The 20322-nt window shown below is 39.1% G+C and overlaps 2 protein-coding genes across 2 annotated transcripts; both read left to right on the forward strand.

Moving 5' to 3' along the window:
• The first annotated feature begins 678 nt into the window (after nucleotides 1–678).
• LOC145470693 (solute carrier family 35 member G1-like) lies at nucleotides 679–7127 on the forward strand. The gene is made up of 6 exons (XM_081454512.1): nucleotides 679–753; nucleotides 851–881; nucleotides 1000–1022; nucleotides 1682–3912; nucleotides 4996–5221; nucleotides 6085–7127. The coding sequence occupies exons 4-6, from the start codon at nucleotides 3382–3384 to the stop codon at nucleotides 6393–6395; spliced, it is 1068 nt and encodes a 355-aa protein (XP_081310638.1). The 5' UTR covers nucleotides 679–753; nucleotides 851–881; nucleotides 1000–1022; nucleotides 1682–3381; the 3' UTR covers nucleotides 6396–7127.
• A 142-nt stretch (nucleotides 7128–7269) lies between these two features.
• Nucleotides 7270–19580, forward strand: LOC145470655 (kelch-like protein 20). Its single transcript, XM_081454473.1, has 8 exons — nucleotides 7270–8138; nucleotides 8894–9190; nucleotides 9488–9604; nucleotides 10222–10331; nucleotides 11470–11728; nucleotides 15175–15260; nucleotides 16799–16891; nucleotides 17575–19580. The coding sequence occupies exons 1-8, from the start codon at nucleotides 7845–7847 to the stop codon at nucleotides 17774–17776; spliced, it is 1458 nt and encodes a 485-aa protein (XP_081310599.1). The 5' UTR covers nucleotides 7270–7844; the 3' UTR covers nucleotides 17777–19580.
• Nucleotides 19581–20322: the final 742 nt, after the last annotated feature.

Genomic DNA, 20322 nt, shown 5'->3' on the forward strand with positions numbered 1-20322 from the left:
GGGGGGGACTGGGTTGGACATGAACGTTTTTTTTCTCTCGGTTGTGCATGATTTTATTGGTGGGCAATAGTTTGTGCAAGAATTTTTTACCAGGAGAAATCAAAATAATTATGATAGTAGTAAGCACTTGCTCGATTTTAACCATAACTCCCCTTGCCCGAATTTCTTTCTTTTTTTTTTTCCAGCAGTTTTTGGTGTGCAGGACCCTTTTAAGAAATTGCCCATTGCTCCCTCCCCCCCCCCCCCCCCTCTCAAAAAGATAATGTTGCGTCCCGGAAGGACAAGGCTGGAACTATTTGGACTGTTCAGCAAAATTAGATGTAGCCTCTTCCAGGCTCTCGGTAGTTGGGGTTAGATGTCAAAGGTTTCTTCAAAACTGACTAAATCCACTTGCGCGCAATGTAATACTTGTCCTTTCATCTACTACATGGCACCGAGCAGGATGGAACCTACCACGCACTGAGCTACTTATCCCGGCTACTTATCAAGGTGTTAAATGTTAGCGAGAAGCTAGCGGCTCAAACTGCTCGCCGCGCAACTTGCTTTTACGCCACGACTGCGGTTTAATATCTTTCGAAAGACTCATTGTCCAATCTTTCATTTGTGAAACAGCAAAATCCGGTTGTTTTCTCATCACTCTTACGCGTGTCAGGTAAAATACTTGGCCGATTGGAGCCTGGAACTGAATCTTCGGGAACTACATACGGGATATGTTGCTCGTCGAAGGTCCTCTTTCGTCCTCCATGTTTGCAGGTTGGTACGGGAAAAGGTCTTTGAAATCCTTGTTGATCTCATTATTATAAGGCCATCGACACTAACTTATCATTGTATGATTTTCATTTGATAACAGTGAACTAGAGGACAACAATATGAGAGACAAGGTAAATACTGCTCACTAGAAAAAAGACTCCTATTTGTGACAAAGACTGTTGTCAGCTGTTGTGTGCATGAGGTTTTCTAAATTGTTAATCGTATCTTTTTCTTTTGCTCTCATTTCAGTGGAGGAAAAAGCGTATGCGAAGGTTAGTGCACAAAATTTTTACGCTTAATTGATAGTCTTTACTTTTACGATAGCAAAGACACTACAACCAAATGAAACGATCCTTAAGGCGGTATGAACTTCGTCTACAGTGCTTTCGCAGATTATTTCATCGATGCAGCTTAATGTAAACTTATTTGTAAGCTTAAATTTCTGTGACTTCTCTACTCGATAAGTGTCGTTGGTAAAAGCTTGAAACACCTTGTAAACTGTTCTAGCTATAAATCGAGACGCAATAAATTTGCATTTCGAAATTTCCGTCACCTGACCTTCTGCTAGCTCTGGTAACGATTTAAATTTCCTTTATCGTAATATTCTTGCTGCTACCAGCATTCAACGAATGATGTCCAGCTACCCCCTCCCCTTTACAAATCTGCAACATTGTCGCCCAAAGTTACAACGTTACATCAAAAATTGGCTTTCGTAAACGTAGCTCAGACTGTGAAAAGAGTAAGTTCACCTTTCTTTCTGCAAGCTACAACTTATCCCAGTGACTTGCATTAATTATTGTTCTTACTTACTGGCTGCAAGGAATTCTTGTGAACTGAAAATAAGTCTTATAGTGTCTTTTTGAGGAGTTGATTTTGCCGTCATGTGGTTTGCATTTGCTGATAACACACAATCCATTTATTTACTTGCTAGACTGAAGCGCAAGAGGAGAAAGATGCGAGCAAGATCCAAGTAGATGCAGACGTGATAGCAGGGATGGTGGCTTTACACAAGTTGTGTCCTGTACAAGATTGTGGTCAGACATGATGGCCTTAAACCTATGGAATAATTTCACCAGTCTTCAATCACTATTCACAAAGTCCTCAATAACTGTGGCTTCCTGGAAATTAAAGTGGGTTCCAGTTGAGACGTAGAATATTATTGAAAGCATCAAGAACAAGTTGTATTATTCCAATGGACATAATGGCTTGATTACCTCTGAACATGAATTTTACCATCAATGGAAATGGCAGTGTGTCGTCAGTCATCCCTCTGTCAAATTTTGTATTAACCCTGTTATGGAGTCATTAAAAATAGAGTTTTTGCTCATATCTTTATTTAGTGTACTTATAAAACCATAATGTGCTCTTAGCCATTTTGTGGCTTTTCAACAGCTTGGCTTATCTTGTCAGCAGTCAAACCAGGTTTAAGATAAGGTTTGGAAAATATGATTTGATGAGCAAACGGTGGAATACCTTCAATCTGCTTTCATTAACGTTTTCACAGGAGGGCAACTGGTTTTCACAAGTGAGTAAAGTAACACACTGCTCTCTGACTGGGACTGCACCTTAAATTCCATTTTGCGACTAGAACAAAGATTGAAATAAACAGTACATCCACGAGAACTTATAATTTGTCAACGAATTAGGAAATTGTCGCTTTGTCATGGTTCTTTCATCTTGCCCCTGTTTTGTGCTGTCATACTTTTCATTTCAAGAAGAAATTTAAGTTGTTCTGCCAGTGGGGTTTATTCATCACGGAAAAAAAAATTCCACCATCCCTTGCTGAAACTGTTTACATGTGACCTGAGACACGGAAAGAAAATGTGCGTGTTGCCAAGAAGAAGGTCTGCGAGAAAATGGCTTGCATCCCTGAGATATTTTTGTCTACTTTATTCTGAAACCACAACATGTTAACCAATAGACTGTTGTCAAAAGGTGCAGTTTGTACAGGGAAATATTGTAACAGTTCGGATAAAGATACCCTGTGAGACAGGTTCCCTTCTCCGGGCAGAAAGAGAAGGGAACTCCTGTCTCGCAGGGTAGGATAAAGATGATACCCACGACGGCCGAAGGTAGGGAGACTGGGAAAGAGGACTTCCCCTTCGCGTTTCCCCCACCCCTCCCCTACCCCTTCCCCATTTACCGAAGCACGGATCAAAATTAACCCGGAAACCACATTTATCTGAACCGCTAAAAAATTCCGTGTAGCGGAAATGGGCTTCATTATACAAATGTAATGACTGCGATTGTCTTGATTGAACTCAATGAGATTCGTCTTCTCAAAACAGCTGTTTATTTCTCAGTTTACGTGTAATTACCTTTTGAAGATATTCAAAAACGGCGTTAAAGTTCTTTTGAAATCGCGCATCATGTAATTCCTATGTTTTGGCTTACATCAGAATTTGAAAGTACTTTAATTCCCCAGTCCTCACAAACAAATTAATTTGAATTCTACCTCTGGGAACTCACCATAAGGTCGACAAAGAGATGCGAAATATATCATTCGCCTTTCTAGAATTTGCCGTTTTTTTCTTCGGATTTTCTTGGGCGTAACTCACTCTGAATCAGGCAGTCTCGCTCTACTATATTTTTCTTGAAATAGAGTTACACGAAACGAAGTCGCTTTTCTAAATGGCACGCAAGAGGAACAAAAACGCAAAAAAAGATGAAAAGACGGAGGATTTCTCTCCTCTTAAGAGAATACTGGGTGTTATGCTCGCCATGTTTTCGTGCATTTTCTTCGCTTTTTCCTCCCTGCTTGTTAAGCTGCTACAAGAAATTCCGCCTCAAGAGGTAGTCTTTTTTCGCAGCCTGGTTCAAGTCATTTTCGTCCTGCCCCCGTTGATTTCCAGTGAGGTGCCAGTGTTTGGGGACACGAAGCATTTGCCGTTCTTGTGTGTTCGCGGCATAGCGGGAACTTTGGCTCTTTGCTGCCAGTTTTACGCCTTTCAGCACATGCCGTTGGCGGATGCTACAGTCATCGTGTTTTCTTCACCCATATTCACTGGTGTACTGGCGCATTTTCTTCTAGGGGAGGCGTGGGGCTTATTTGACGCGCTGGCGACGTTGCTGTGTTTTACCGGCGTGGTTCTCATAGCGAGACCAACGTTTCTGTTTGCGAGACCGTTGGAGCGCGCTAGTGAACAGACCGACTTAGAACAGGTATGGCCGGTTAATCCTTGACGATTCTATTCCATACTCTTGTCGCCTAACTGTTTGAGTGTGTATTGACTGTTTTAGTTTTTTAATCACTGTTGACCAGTTTGTGGTTTGTGACAGTTCCCCATACATACGCAAATATACACCAGGAACCTTGGAAAGTGAATGAGAAATTTCGTGTAAAATCTAGAACTCTGTTTAATCTAATTATAACTTGTGTCGACAGGGAAAAATCTTTACAACATCAGGTGGCTTATTATGCTTTGCGCCGCTTAGCGCTGTATGTTTGCCATAAATTACTTGCAAAAACTTTCGGACATTTTATCTGGGACATTCAATTTTCGGACACTATTTATCTCATTTTGGACAAATGTCGGACCAAAATTTTGGACACTTTGCTGAAACATAGCAAGGTGAATTTACCCCTACAGAAGACGAACAAGACTAAAACAACATCTGTGAAAATGATACTTTTACTGCACTCTCAAAGTTTTACAGGTACACCGACGAGAAAATAACACAAATTCTATCAAGCCGTTACGCGTCTCAGACAGTGTCTCAACTTAAGTTCGCTTCATAAAGGAATCTAAGGGCTTTGGAACCAGTTAAAAGTTTTTTACTGTTCTGTAAATATTTTGGACGCTTAACAATTTCCTACGGTTTTACTTTCACACACTCTTTTTTTGTCCGAAATTAAAAATCGTCCGAATTTTTGTTACAAGTAATGTAGCTCGGAATGCCTAGGAGTATTGCGAGTTGGGCTTCCCCTGAATGGAGTGCAGCCTCGAGCATTTTTGTAAGGCCGCGCTTGTTAACAAAATGACGGCCGCTTCTTTGCGTTACGCGAGGTGTCTGCGAAGAGAATTATTTTAAGTTTAGTAGGACTAGTAGATTTATACTAAAACAATTAGATTATTCGCTCTCGATTTCTATGCGTGATAGTTGACTCGGGCTAACCTTCGTCAACTTTCACGTGATAGAAATCTCGAGCTCGTAAGATTTTTGACCAAACAGCCCGCGTATTTTCTTTGGGTTATTTTGTAATCTTTTGATAAACAGTTTCAAACTGACCTTATTTTGGTACAGATCACTGCCAGCTTTGTTGCCTTGTGTGGTGCCATTTTGACCTCCATCGCCCTAATTGCCATCAGGAAGCTTCAAGGGGTCAATTTTTTGGTACCAGTTTTCTATGTGGGCCTCTCCAGTGTGGTCCTCACGACAGGAGCGATCCTTGCATCAGGCTCTTTCCAGAGTGTCATATGCGGGCGCTGGCACGAGTGGTTCCTTTTGGGGCTTGGCGTATGTGGTCTTGGTAAGTGCGCGGGAGGCTATGTTTTGTAGCCAAGTCATATGTTTCGTTTAAATAAGTGGAAATAAATCGCCGGCGCTCACATGCTCCAGCGAGGCTAATTCGACACAGACTGCAGTAATAGACTCCTCGCGAGCTGGGCTTAATTTGTCTTATAACAATCGCGCGAGACTCCGTATAATTTTGCGGAATTATTCTCCCGTAATGCCCATGGACCCACTACGGGCCTCCAAAAACAAAGCAAAAAGCCATTCATAAATAAATAACTTATTTTAAAACCTCAAACGTTCGGTCTTTACTGGAAAACCTCAAACCTCTGATCTGTACTGATCTGCTATCGCTCGGTCAATACGGCAATTAAGGTCCCGGTTTGAGATTTTCCCGTAAAGACCTCACTCTTGGTTAACAAGTAGTTAATAAAGCAGAACTGACAGCAAATTTTCAAAACAGAATGCAAACTTAAGTTTGTCTTCAAATTCAGTTTATTCAGGCTTTGTTAGCCGTTCTGAAACTAGTTAGCGTTGTTGAATCAAAACGCATTCTCTCCTTACAAGATTTCTTACATTATCTATCGTCATAGACACGAGAAATCGAGAACTTTATTGCTACGTCACGATTTGCGTATCTTGGATATTTAAGCCAAAACTTTTCAAGTTCCTCGTTTGTAATCTGTGTCATTCTTTTCCATCCTTGACTATCCTTGTTTCTTTAGTGTTTATTGTTATCCTTCTGGTGTTTTTCTATCTTTATAAGTTATTATTTCTAGGTTTCGTTCAAACTGAAGATAATTTTGAATCCGATCAAAATAGCTCAAAATACTGTGACTGAGCAGTCTCTAACTTACATGCAAACGACTATTTTTGTAGGTGGCCAGACACTCCTCACCAGATCCTTACAGCTGGAGAAGGCAGGCGTGGTCGCTCTTGTGCGAACACTGGACATCGCTTTAGCCTTCATTTTGCAGCTGCTGTTCTTGGATTACGCCGCTAACATTTATAGCATCGCCGGCGCAGCGCTAGTATTGGGCTGTAATGCGTTGGTGATATTAAACCGCGGCGGGTGCTTGCCAAATAAGCAAGTACCCGAAAGCAACGGGGAGCTACCTGAAGAAAAGCAAAGCCTGATGGGAACGGTTAAACGACAGCTGTATGGAAGAATGCTTGCTAAAAGCTACTAAAATCGAAGTTTTAACCTGAAAGTGCAGTCCTTAAAGAAACTGACCGTAATACATCAAACACTTTGGACAGTGTTTTATCGCATTAACAAACACTGAAAAAAAAGTTGAACTGAATACCACGTTGAGCGGAGCTTTTTTAAAGAAATTCGGAGTATCTGAAATGTGATGAAACACAGTCTCTCGAGTGTTGGATATATCATCCATATCGAAGTTATAACTCGGAGTATAAGGTGAAATAAAATCGTGAAAATCTATGTTTAGAAGAGGTTAGATATCCAAGCCACGTTCATGGCTGTGATTTCCATTGTGTTCGCTTGTTGAACTGTTTACTAAGGGCCGGACCATTATTTTTTCGAGGAGGCTGGGCAATTTTCCGGGCCATAATAATTTCTTTCGGCTGGGCAATATAGCTTGCGCACGAATTTTTGTAACACAAAAACACAGAACCTGCATGGTAGAAAGAATTTGCTCGATTTTTTTTCCTGCATGACCCCCTTGCATGATTTTTTTCAGCAGTTTTTTTTTTTTTGTGAAGGAATTTCTTTCTTGAAAATCATCGCCGCCGCCCCCCCCCCTCCCCCTCCCCCACCCTGCCTTCGTAAAATAATGGTCCGTCCTTCACTAGCGACGGAGTCGTAGTTGGAGTCGTAATCAGAAGCGTAAAGCGATACGATCTAGTGAAAATCAAACCGATGGAGTCAGAAGCAGAACACCGATCCCGCTTATGACTCCGTCGCTTATGATCTAGTGAAAACTGCATTGTCAGAGTCGCAAGAGAAGCGGAAAAATAAACCAATCACAATGTTCGATTCCGGGCCTTGTGATTGGTTGGTTCTTCCGCTTCTGCGTCCGACTCGGACAATCTAGTTTTCATGACTGGATCATATGCGACGGAAGGCTCGATTTCCGGCCCTTTTGGTAGTGCCGCGGAGTCGTAAACGGAATCGGAAGAAATGGAAACGTTCTGATTCTTCTGACTCGTATTGCGTCGAGCTTATGACTCCGCTTACGACTCCAATTTTCGATTTTCACTGGATCGTAAGCTCTCTTACGACTCCGACCTACCATTCCGATTACGACTCCGTCGCTAGTGAAAACCAGCCTTTAGAAGAACAGGTTTGACCACTAACACGAGTTCAACCATTGTCACAAGTATTGAAATACTTATCAGTGTGCTTCTATCAAGAGAGATATTGTGAAAATGTCACAGTTGTTTCAATCCCGTTTCCTATTTGCTATAAACTCAAGGTGATGTCTATAAACCCTACCGCTACCTCTTTACCAAGGTACTGAATTAAAAGGAAACAAGGTTTAACTTGCGTGACTGGCGAACATAGTGATCAATGGTCAAGAAGTGCGTGACATTTGCACGCATTGCATGCCTATTGGCAACGCGAGAAACCTGGTTCAAGTAACACCTGACGCTTTTCTCTACTTCCAAGATCAAACATGGATTCTTTCCAAGCTAAGGACAAGACTTGGCTTGGAGTAGACGCACTTTTACACGATTTTCAAAATATAATCGACGATCAAGACACCGCAGATGTTTTGTTCCTAGTTGGACAAGGAGAAACTGCAATATATGCTCACAGATTGATTCTGGTAGCAAGATGTAGGCACTTTCAGAATCGCAAGAGGGACTTGTGGTCCTCCAAGTCAGTTCATTCGCAGCTTACAGTAAGAAAGCCCGAATTCCGACCTGATGTGTTCCGTGAAGTTTTGACGTTCGTTTACACGGGAAAGGTAATTCTAAAACGATAATTTTTAATAACAGTTGATATACTTGTAATTTCTTTATATACAAATCGGGTGTAAAGATTTGTAAACATTCTTAGATATTATGTTTGTTTATGAAGTGTTTTGAAACTTCTTGGCATCTCGAGTTTGAGAGGAGGACATTTTAAAACGCACTTAATTTATTCCTACGTATGAAATATGTTTGAACTAACATACAGGAATTCTGACTACACAACATGAGACATTCAATGTGACTAGTTTATTGAGGATGCATCAGTCAGTCATCTGATGTAGATGTATTCCATCTTACATCACAATCTGTATCCTTGCAAATTGCATCTACTGGTGCTAACAATAATTTAGAACCTGTGCTATGCAAGATATGAAAAACCACTAAAAAAGCACCCTTTATATGTGGCCAAAAAGAATATGTGAAAACATAATTCTCATCTAATGCAGCAGCACAAGACCCCAAGGAAAAGGTGCAAAATCAGTAATTTACAATTATCTATGCACAAGCTGTTATAACAAAAGCAAAACAAAAAATTGGTTTGGTGCATCAATTAGCACACCCTCAGGAGCTGCAGACTAAATGTAATGGCAAGGAACAGGGTTTTAATTAAACAGAATCCAGGTCCAAATATTTTTTCTTAATTCTTAATTTAGGACTAAATGTGAATAAAGTTAGACTTGGTATGGTGTCATAATGATTTTCAAAATGTAAAGAGGCAAATATACAAATACTGATTACATTATATTAGGTTGAACTTCATAGCCGCACAGCCTTAGAGATGCTGAGGATTGCCGAAGACCTAGAAATAACAGATTTAAAGTTGGCCTGTGAACAATATTTCATGGATAATCTTAGTATAGAAAATGCAGCAGAGTTTCTAGCAGATGCTATGTCTCTGTCAAGAGGAGTCGGTTTTGGAGGAATGTCATCTTTGGTGGACAAATGCACTGGATTTATGGAGGAGAATGCAGAAGAAGTTGTAAAAACTGAAGGCTTCCTTCTCCTTCCAAAGCCAGCGATGATAAGACTCGTGTCAAGTGACCAGGTGACACTTTGCTTCTATTTGTGATATTGAGGCTCTTCCGTTTTTTTTTTTTTTGTTTTTGTTTTTTCAAAAAAAACAACAACAACATTAACTGAGACTGTTCTTTAAAACAAAATTTACCTAGTACTATTAAGCCCTACATTGCATGGAAAAGGTTGCAGAAATTTACATAGCCCCTTTGTGTGTATCACTGCTCTATTTCACACTAGCATTAGACAATAGATAGACAATTTATTAATAATAATTATTATTAATTACTTTTTTAATTATTAACTGTAGTCTCCTTTCTGTATACAGTTTGCGGTTTCAGAGGAGGAGCTTTGGAGAGCTGTTCTGTTGTGGGCAAAAAGGGGTTCTGGTGTCAATAAACCAACTAATCAGTGGACGGAAGAGGATAATGACAAGATTAAGGAGGTGAGACAGTCCAACCCAACGCATCAAGTATCAAGTTAAGATTAAAAAATCTATCTGTAAGGCTATGAGACATGTCGCACTACCCATATTTTTGTTGGCATGAAGTGATTCTGACAGTCCCCAATGTCTCTGAATGGGATGCTAGTCCATTCCAAGCTTTCCTGCTTCCCCTCCCTCATTACCTCCCCCCCCCCCGCCCCCCCGTTCCTCTCCACTATTTCAGTCAGGTCACCCTCAACTTAAAATTTTCCAGTTTTTTAGCTATTTATAAAATACTCCTGGTTGAAGAGAAACACTGTAAGAGTAATGTGTCTCGTTGCAATCATAACTCAGGGACCAACCAAGCACTCAAAACTTGGATTGCTTACATGTTGTACAAAGTCTAATATACTAGACCAAAAAAGGACGTTGCATCTCCCATGTAGTTAAGGGTAAAGCTAAAAACATTGAATTCAAGAGTACATTTATAAGAATTGACAGTCATTTAGAAAGACAAAAACTTTAAGTCGACTCCTGTCAATTAAAATTTGTTTTGCTTTTTTTATTTGGTTGTGGTTATTGGTTCATGCAAAAGACAAGTGACTGTGTTCCCAACTTTTGAATTTCTCTTTGATTAGGAGCTGTCAGGTGTAATTGAGCACATCAAGTTACTGTTAATTGACAGCAAAGTGTATGCCGAAGAAGTGGAGCCCACAGGAGTTGTACCAATGGAGGTGTCTTTAGAGAGGTAAGGGTCAATGGATTACTTATCAAGTACCATGAATCAAAATTCTCACTACTTCTTTTGGTAAAAGGTAAAGTGTGCATATGAGCCAAGTGGCCCATCAGACTAGGATGTATCCTGGTTTCTGTAGCATGAAGAGACCAGGAGTATTTCTATTCTCCCCTGGATGGATGCTAATCCATTGCAGGGCCTAACCCCCCAACATTAAATTCTCTGGTACCCATTTATACAGCTGGGTGGAGAGAGGCACTGTGAGTGTAAAATGTCTTGTCCCTCAAACCCTAAGCGCTCGATCCACAGATGAGTGCACTAACTAGACCACCACGCCTCCACACGAACTTCTCGTGCTATAACTCTTCTTGCAGGAATTGAGTTTGATCATGACAATGCTATTATTTTTGACTTCAGGCAGACATAATTGCATGAGAATATAACATGTGGAATGTATACCTTATGACCACAAACCTGATTTTTAAATCAAAATTATGTGTATCGTTTACATTATTTTTCTGCAATAGCTAAATAAATTGAAATAATTTATATAATATTCATTGACATTTTATTGTTTCCTAGTAAATTAATTCCTGGCAATTATGTTTCAGTTCCTGGTAAATTTATGCAAAACATTTCTTGTAGCTCCCAAAGTAAAATAATTTATTAGCTAGGAGTTGTTATGCCTCTCTAAGGCAATGAGTAGGCTGTTGGTCTCAAATACAATCACAGTGCTATGCACAAATGCTTGCTCCTTAGCAAAGGGTTTGACCAATTTTTGACTCATTGTTTTTTTGTCTTGTTCGCAACTTTCTGATGGCAGTGTAATCTCATAACTGGACTGGCCAGTCTAAAGTGCAAGAACTATAAAAAACTTAGTTATCAATTTCCTTTTCTGATCTCAGTCTGACGACTTGCATCTCCACAGTGTTTACTTCTTGTCTTTTGATCAACTGGTTGAAATAGAAGGCATCAAGATATCAAAATTTGCAAATTAAAAATAGTTTGCCAAGTAGCATTCATGTAGTGTAGAGTACAGAAATTATTGGCTATGTTACTAGGGTGTAATTGTGTGAAAAGAAGCCTCTACACCATTATAGCAAATTTAAACACCATTAAGTTGATCATATCATTCTATGTTTTCTTTTAGGTATCGATTTGCAGCAGTGCCCACTCATTTCAGAAAAGCTGAAGATCCTCGTCTAAGACCTAGAGCTTCTCAAAAGTTGTTTCACAACACAAGTCTGTTGTCAAAGGATTGTCTGAAGTTTCAACATACACTGAATGTTTGGTTTGGAAATGAACAGCAAGAATGGCAGCTGTTGTACAGAGCTTCAAAGGATGGATTCTCAGCTGCGGCATTTCATACAAAGTGTGATGGCCTTTCACCAACAATAACAGTTGTTCTGGTGAGTAATTAATTAAGTAATTGAAAGGCCACAAGCAAGAATGTCCCCAAGGTTTATGAGTCATTGTTGAAAGTGCTCAAAAGTATAAACTGAATTTTGGCATGTGGGTTTTTGTTTACTTGAGAAACATTGCCCTGATTTTTTTCCCACCTGTTGGCATTTTGTTTTTGGGAAATAACGGATACAAAAACTTCAAATTTTGTAGCAGCTTTCTTTGCAATGCTTTTCAGTTCAAGGTCTTAATTAACTTTCATTGTTGACTGTCAAAAGCACGCTTCTCTTTCAATTGGCTACTGGAAACTATGGAAAAAGTTTTGCATGTTCATCCCATTGCAGAGAAAGAAAGAGAAAAGGGACATCTGTTTCTGTCAATGTGTTAATTTATGAGCAATAATGTTCATTATTGAGTTATTTTTTTGTAAAAAAAATACCTCTTAGTCGGCGCGTCGGGTATGTTATGGACGGATCAATGGGTGAGTGAGTGAGTGAGTGAGTGAGTGAGTGAGTGAGTGAGAGATGTATGTATGTCACACCAATCAGATTGGATCTACTATAAACAGCCAATCAAATTTCTTGTTGTAAAGGTAAATGGTATGTGGGAAGATTTGATCCCGATAGAGTTCAGAACGGCCATATTTATTCTTCTATAAAAGAGGAGAAAGTATTCATATATTGGGTTTACTTCGACATTTTCTGTGGGTTAGGCTGAGGATTTTAGTTAAATGAACGAGATGAGCCTTGAGGTTTGAAACAGTTCGTGAGTTAGTAGTATGCAAATGCAACGAGATATTTTTATTTTTAGTTACAAAGGTAACTTGATACTTTTGTTTTTCACAAGGAATAAATTCAATTAGAGGTCACGAATCGTCGCGTCTAGTTCTTAGGACATGTTTTAGAAGGGACGAGACTTTAGATTTGAAACAGTTCTAACGTTTACAACAGTAATTGCGGGTAACGATTGTTTTGTTCTTGTTGCATGCAAATATAACGAGATATTTTTGTTTTTTAGTCACAAAGTGTAATTTGACACTCTTGTTTTTCACAAGGGAGTAAATTCAATTAGAGCGGACGAATCGTCATCACTCTTTCCCACGAGATGTTTGCAATCTTTAGTAACAAATGGTAACTTAACACTTTTGTTTTTTATATGGATTAAATTCAATTAGAGCTGACAAGTTATCGGCTATTGTTTGCAGGATATTAAGCAATAAAGAAGCTTTCATTTCTGGGCGGTTTTTACGTCTCTGCAGTAGCAGTTTAAGGTGGTATGGTACCCTAAAATATGGCGATGTTCGTGAAAAATTCAATTTCTTGGAAATACAAGACTTAAGACCCTTGAGGAATTGTCAAAAACATTTTGAAACGATCTTGCCGAATTTCCTTCCAGATGAGTGTGAAATTTAAGGAAAGTACACAGTGGTATAAGTTTTTTCACGTGGCAATGGCCATAGCAACGACTGTTTACTATAAGAACGTGACCAAAAATATAGATTATTTTTAACTTATATGAACGAAACTATTTAGAAAAAACTTTTAAGACATGCACAACTCGATTGGTATAATTATTTGTGAAAAGCTTTGCCTCAAATTGCCATCACAGGCTCATTCATTTCCCATGCACCCCCCCTTCCCCCCCCCCCCCCCACTATTTGTGGCTCGTTAAATGCTTAATACTTCGTGTAAGAAACTTAAAGTGCATTTTTCTCAAAAGTTTACTTTTGTACCGACTGACTTCGCGCCAACATTTCTACTTTGCAAGGTTTTTAAGTAGAATTTCTGAAACTTGGGCTCATCAAAGACCAATAGTGTCGTGATGATATAAACCAAAAAAATCGTAACATTTTAAGGTCTGTCACGTGACATGAGATGATTTGTCCACTGGGTGTAGTAAAAAATAAGGTTATTTCCAAATAAAGCTGTAAAAAGCACTGAAAATAAGAGTTAACTGTCAAAACTTAGGTTCACATCACAGAACAAAACAGAAACTTACATAACATGCTTATTTGACAGTCAATTCTTGTTTTGTAAAAGAGGAGGAAGTGTTGGCGTCAATACTATAAAACACTACTTCAAATGGCTGTGGCTGGTTTCCATAGCAACCATTTTGAGTAAAACTCTAGAAATTTAATTTCTCTTCTTGAGTGCAATAGCACACAATTGATCTTTCTTTACCATATTTAAACAAACTTTTTGGTCCATATTGAGGGTACCATACCACCTTAATAGTTTTATTTCATGATATTCATTTCAGTCCGATACTTTTAAAGGTAAAAGTATGAAAACTGTTCAAATGTTCTTTGAAGACTGCGTGGCACCAAGTTAAAGTGCAATTTAATTAAATCAGACTTTCAACGCGTCAGAGGTTTTTTTCTCTTTCTTTCTATTTTGGGTGAAGTTGTGTTGTGTTGTGTTGTGTAAAAAGGTAAACTTACGACTCGTATAAAATGCGAAAAAGTCTCTAAATTAACTTGAGTATTTTTGAGCAAAAATTCCTCTTGGGGGTTGGAAGGGTTATGTGATCGGTGAGTGAGGGAGTTGTGCATGTGCGCGTGTCACACCAATCACAGTGCGGGTTGTATCAAAGAACGAATCAAATTGCCTGTTAGAAAATAAGATGGTATCTACATTAATCTGGAGACGTGTCAGATTACTGTAGTTTGTTCAGTCAAACATTTTATGGCTTACTATTCAGCTATCTTGCCATGACCGATGTAACATCGCAACCGAAAAAAACTTGCCTAATTAACCAAATCATTACTGTACCATGAATGCTTCTATCTCCAACAATTCGCACAAAAAAATAACTCGTGCACGCCTTGCGTGCCTATGTTTGGATGAGGTTTTTGTGATATTCGGAATAATCAATGTCGAGGTAAGTGTTATCAGCGGAAGCCAAAGGTTGAGGCTGATAACACTAACCGAGACCTTGATTATTTCAGATATCGCAAAAAAGCAAATCTCATAATTGTTTTAATATACATTGTTTTAAAGAAAATAAGGACAAATGCATTATCGCACCAAACACAGTTTATTTTCGACAAGCCATGTTCTTACGTGAACTTGACTTTGCTCTTGGATATCATATATTGCGCGTGCAACTTATGGATTATTCACTAATGTGCTAGATTAGTGAGTAATCTGTAGGTTGTGCTGTTTCCCAGAATTAACTGTAGGCTTTTAGCCAATGAGAAGACAGATGGTGACTACAAATGTAAAATAAATGTCATGATATGTTATATGAGTGATACAATGTGATGCAATGAGATGTGATGCATTTACAATGTGATGTGATGTGATTTGATATTTTTTCCATGACATCTCACAACAGAACACAGCAGCCCTGATAATATCATTAAATATTTACAACTATACCCAAACAAAACAGTCATCTCTTTCTCAAATCAATTCTAAACTAAACCTGGTATGTCCATTGCTCACTATTTCAGGGTACAAATGGAAATTTATGTGGTGGGTTCAGCGATCAGCCATGGCGGAGTGATATTCCTCGTGGAAAATACATGCCATCCAAAAGGTGGGAAAATATGCAATGAACACCCACCCATGATTTGCTGAATCAGCTTAACCGCATTTATTTGTCTGCATACGAGCCAAGTGGCCCATCAGGCAGGAGCTTACACTAGTTTCGGTAGCATGAAGTGACTAGGAGTATTTCTGCTCCCCTCTGAATGGAATGCCAGTCCATCGGAGCGTTACCCCAAGCATTAAATTTGCCGGTAATCATTTATACACTTGAATGGAGAGAGGCACTGTGAGAGTTAAGTGTCTTACCCAAGAACACAACACAATGTCTCAGCCATGGCTCAAACCCAGACTGCTCCATCCAGAGTTGAGCCCACTAACCATGAAGCGTCCTTAACATAATTTCCTGTGATTAAACTCTGAAGTTATTTACTTTTTTTGAAAATCAGTCATCTTTTTAGTCAAGAAAGGTAGTGAGCTCAATCTGAAGCACACTTTGGAAAAATATTATACAAAGTATCATGAAAATATCACAATGAGCAGCTTTTTACCTCGTGGTGGAAAAAATCTGATTAACAAGAAATCTTCAATCCTCCTCATGATTGTTGAAACACTATGGTTTTCTCAGTTTTTTTCCCAGGCTCTCCACCCATTTACAATGCAGCCTGGGTGGATCCAGGATTTTTCAAAGGGGAGGAGGGGTGGCTGGTACCTTGGGGCTGCAGAGTCAATGGGGCATGCCCCCTAAAATTTTGGAAATATTATTTGAGAATGTATGTTTTTTGGAACGTAATTGAAAACTGTTACACCAGAAATAAGTTAGCAATGCCACAAAGTAGAAATTACGATGAGGTTACCTGTCCAGAGCTTTTACCTTTGTTTCTGCCATAGTATTTGGTACCTAGTATCCACATCCTTTTTCAACCTTTCTAAGTTTTTGCTTCTTCAAAAGGAGGGAGGGTGGCTAGCCACCCAATCCTCCCCCCCCCCTCAAATCTGCCCCTGTTTGTAGTTTACCATTTTTTAACATCAAAAGGGGAAGGTGGTGTTGATATATGGGTTATTGACCAAGTGTGAGATCAAGATGGCTGGATATTGGCCAAGTTCTTTTTTTGCATGTTTATAGACCGAGACGGAGACCAATATACGGCCATCTTGCCTGAACAAGCTTGTTCAATAAAGGATTTATCATATGGCTTTCGAGAAAATTTTTCTTGTGGGACATGGCAGGCAGTCCCGAACAGGCAAGATAGCTCCATCTTCTCGCTCGGGTAGGATTTGATTCATCTTGCCCGCTCACAGAGCTGGCCATATAATAAAGGTATTTAAAGGTCATTTATAGACTTCCACTGGGGATTTCATACTTAAATATGTTGAATGTTGATGCACATGATCATGATTATATTGACTGAACTGCAGGAGGGCAACTGGTTTTCACAGGTGGGCAAAACTATTAGAACTGAACTTCTTTGTAAGAAAAACTTTCCACTAGATAATCAAACCAGCTGGGCAGAATTGTCCTCAGAACTGGTAAATTTGCGCCCTTAAAACAAGAGGTCAATTGAGTTTGTTTTGTTAAATTCTTGTTAGGGCATTCTTGTTTACGTTGATCAACTCTGAAGGCAGCCCTCCAAGCAAGTTTGACATTACACACCCTAAGTATGCCACTCTTCATCATCCAAGGTGTGTTGCCATGAACACAAATAAATTGTATACCTTTCATTGGTTACTTTCTTAGTTACAGACTTTAAGGATTTTTTTTTTCTTTTAGAGAAATAATATGATAATTATAATGTTTGTTTAGATGAGGGGTCTGCAACCCCCTTCCTACCCAGGTAGAACATTTGCATTTAAATTTACTGAGTCTAATCTACAAATTCAATCACATAAGGATTAAGGTACATTAATCACCCCTGTCATTTTTATTTGGGAGTCCATCCCCCAATCATACCCATTAGGTCTGCATGGCAATATACAGTACCATCATCTCAGTCTGCAATTACGTCATCAGGCTTTTTTGACAAAAAGGATCTTGCAGCAAAGAAGAGCCTGTGTTTCACTGGTTGTTTTTACGTTGATTATGGAATTGACAATAAGTCGCACAGGCCAACAATACACTCTAAGGGTTCTGTACATATTGCTTGCCTACGATGCTTTGTTAGTTCTCTCTTGGAAACAAGAAGTAACCTAGTGATTTAGGGCACTGGTTATGAAGTCTGGAATGGTCCAAATCCTTCATACTGTCATTAACTTTATTTTCTTTTAATAGCTCTGAGTTTAACCCCAACTGTTGAGATTCTAAACAAGTTTATAATAAATTTCCAACATTTGTTCATTGATTTAGTGTGGTCCATTTTCTCTGACAGGTATGGTCCTATGTTTGGTGCTGGAGCAGATCTGTGTATCAGCGATGAGTGCCACGAGAGGCCTGAGTCCTACTCTAACTTGCCTCACTCCTATGATGGTCCCCAGGCCTCGTGCAGCCTCCTCATGGGGGACTACAATTTTAGAGTAAAAGACTATGAAGTGTTTGGCTCGAAAACAGAACCTTCATATGAAAGAGTCTAACAAACAAAAGAAAGATATTGTACATACTTGAAAAAAAATATTGCTATGTGCATTTTATTGCTGAGGTCTTTCATGATATGTTGCAGATATTGTTTTTGAGAAGGTAAAATATTTCTTGCATCGAAACTAACTCTGAGGGTCAACACAGATTAACTGAAGCACATTTAGACGCTTGCCTATTTTTTGTGTTTTGTCGTGTTTCTATGCACTTGTAAATAGATTTAAATTAGTGAAACAAGGGAAAGTTGATATAAATTGGCCTTTGCCATGTATGTGTTTTTGTCTCTCCTTCTTGTGTTTGGCTTCTCGCTTGATTTCAATTGCGAACAAAAGTCCTTGGGACACTTATGTAATTTAACGGAGTATCTGTGTTTTACTACTGAAGTTTGAAAAAAGCGCTGCTTTCCTTTTAGGAACACGTTACTGTTCCCCCTCCCCACCCAATACAATGTTGAAAATCAAAAGAAATTGCAGGTAGTAGTATGGGGGGGGGGGGGAGTTGGGGTGCGAGGTTGGGCAAGTGAAGTTGTATATGCGTCTGGTGTGTGCGCAAAAGCGCCAGAAGTACAAATTTGTCCCAAGACTTTTGTCCATGATTGTAGTTGGGTTAAGACTTTCTCCTAGACTCTCATGGCCAATTCATTTTGGTGACGTAGTGACGTCACTGACTTTTTCGTTCGGACCAACCTAATATGTCCCTAATACAGTAAACAGCTGCGTTATAATAAGAACACATGATTTCGGGATTCAGGCTGATCTAGTTCTTGTTTATCAAGTACTTAGTGAGAAATCAGCCTGAAGATGCTCTTAATGTGTTCTTGAACTTTGTTTCAGAAATACTACACGTAACATGTTACTAGAGGTTTAGTTAGTATATTTATTTAAATAAATAAGTAGGTAAATAAATCAGTAAATCAATAGATGAAATAAAAATCTGTCAGCTGGTCAGTACACTAGTTAACATTAACGAGTAGAAATGTAACATTAGTTTCAACATTTTTTCTCATTGCAACACCCTCTCCCTTATTATATAAGAATATGTTTTATTTATCAGGCTGAACTGGTTGTTATACGTATGGTGCTTTATGGGCCAAATTTCAGCCTGGGCCATTTGTTATTATATGCGAGTGATTACTGTATGTACTTTTTTCCTTGTTTTTAGACACCTTCCAGTTTCACCTATATAGTTCCATGGACAATCCGCACAGGGAATCTTATAAACGACATTTGTTTGTAGACTCTTTGTAGATCGGCCGGCGGTCTTGACTTGGGAGGGGGGGGGGGAATTCCTGTTGTAAGGTCTTGAGAGGTCTACTTGTAGCTCAAATTCCATTATTTCTGAGTAGTCTGGTTAAAAAAAAGAACATATTAAGAACACGAAACCCTCTAGAAAAAGGTTCAAACATTGCCACTCACGCTTGGTTGAACGGCCACTCTATTGACTTTTAAATACCGCCCATGTAATTGACAAGGGAAATTTTTGTGTGAGGAAGACTTTGGAACCCTGGCATACTGCAATAACAACTGAATCGGACAGTAACTCAAAGCCATTACCTAGACAATATTCTATCCTTTTATGAGCCCCATATTAGCATTCTATTTCCAAGCAAGTATCTTTTTGTTTTATTTAAATTTTTTCTACTTCACACTTTTTACTGTATTATTTGTATTTGGTCATTTGGTCGTAGTTCAACGATTGCGCTCTTATTCATTATTATTTTGTCAATGATTGCAGACTAGCAATCGAAAGCTCATAATTTTTAAGTGTTTCAAGCAAAGAAGGTTATTAAAATTTTAAGATAAACTTTGTTTAGCTTCCATGTTTGACAGCTAATAAAAATGCACTCTTTCCACCCAATCAATGTTAGAACCATTCCTGGGGGGGGAGGTACTTTGGGAATTTCTGGGTGGGGATGCGCTGCTGGGACCCTGGAACCCTTAGCCTATGCCAGAGCTGGTTCAGCTGAATTTTGCACCCTATACTAGAGTAAACTCCCCAAATCCCCCCATCTATCAACACTATTGACGCTGGCTTGCGTAAATTTAAACTTGCCAATTTGATTTTTTTATATTTTTGAGTGGCTATTCCTTGTTTCCTTAGTCTAGATAAAATCTTCAACTAACTACTCAGTTTTGAGGAAAATGATACCCTATTCTAGACCCAAATGCTCTGCTTTATATACCCTATCCTAGAGTAAACTGCTTGAAAACCATACCCTTCACAGCAGCACATACCTATATAGCCCATATATGGCAGTGCCCCCCCCCCCCCTTCCGGGGAACCATTTTGACTGGAAGTTTTTCTTTGGCCGTCCACACTGAATTTTGATTCAAATGGCGAAAGTGTGTCAGAAATATAAATATTAAAGAGGGGCTTTAAAAATTACGATGTGCTACTCTGTTCCACAAATTGGCGTTCCCATTATTCAGTGTAAACTAAAAACTCCATGATTTTAAAATCTGAGGCTTAGCCAGGGCGCTGAAAAATGTTCGGACATACGACGGCATAAAGAATTTCGCACCAACGCGGGAAAGAAGAGAGACCC

The sequence above is a fragment of the Orbicella franksi genome, chromosome 15 (assembly GCF_964199315.1).
Source record: "Orbicella franksi chromosome 15, jaOrbFran1.1, whole genome shotgun sequence".
NCBI lineage: Eukaryota > Metazoa > Cnidaria > Anthozoa > Scleractinia > Merulinidae > Orbicella > Orbicella franksi.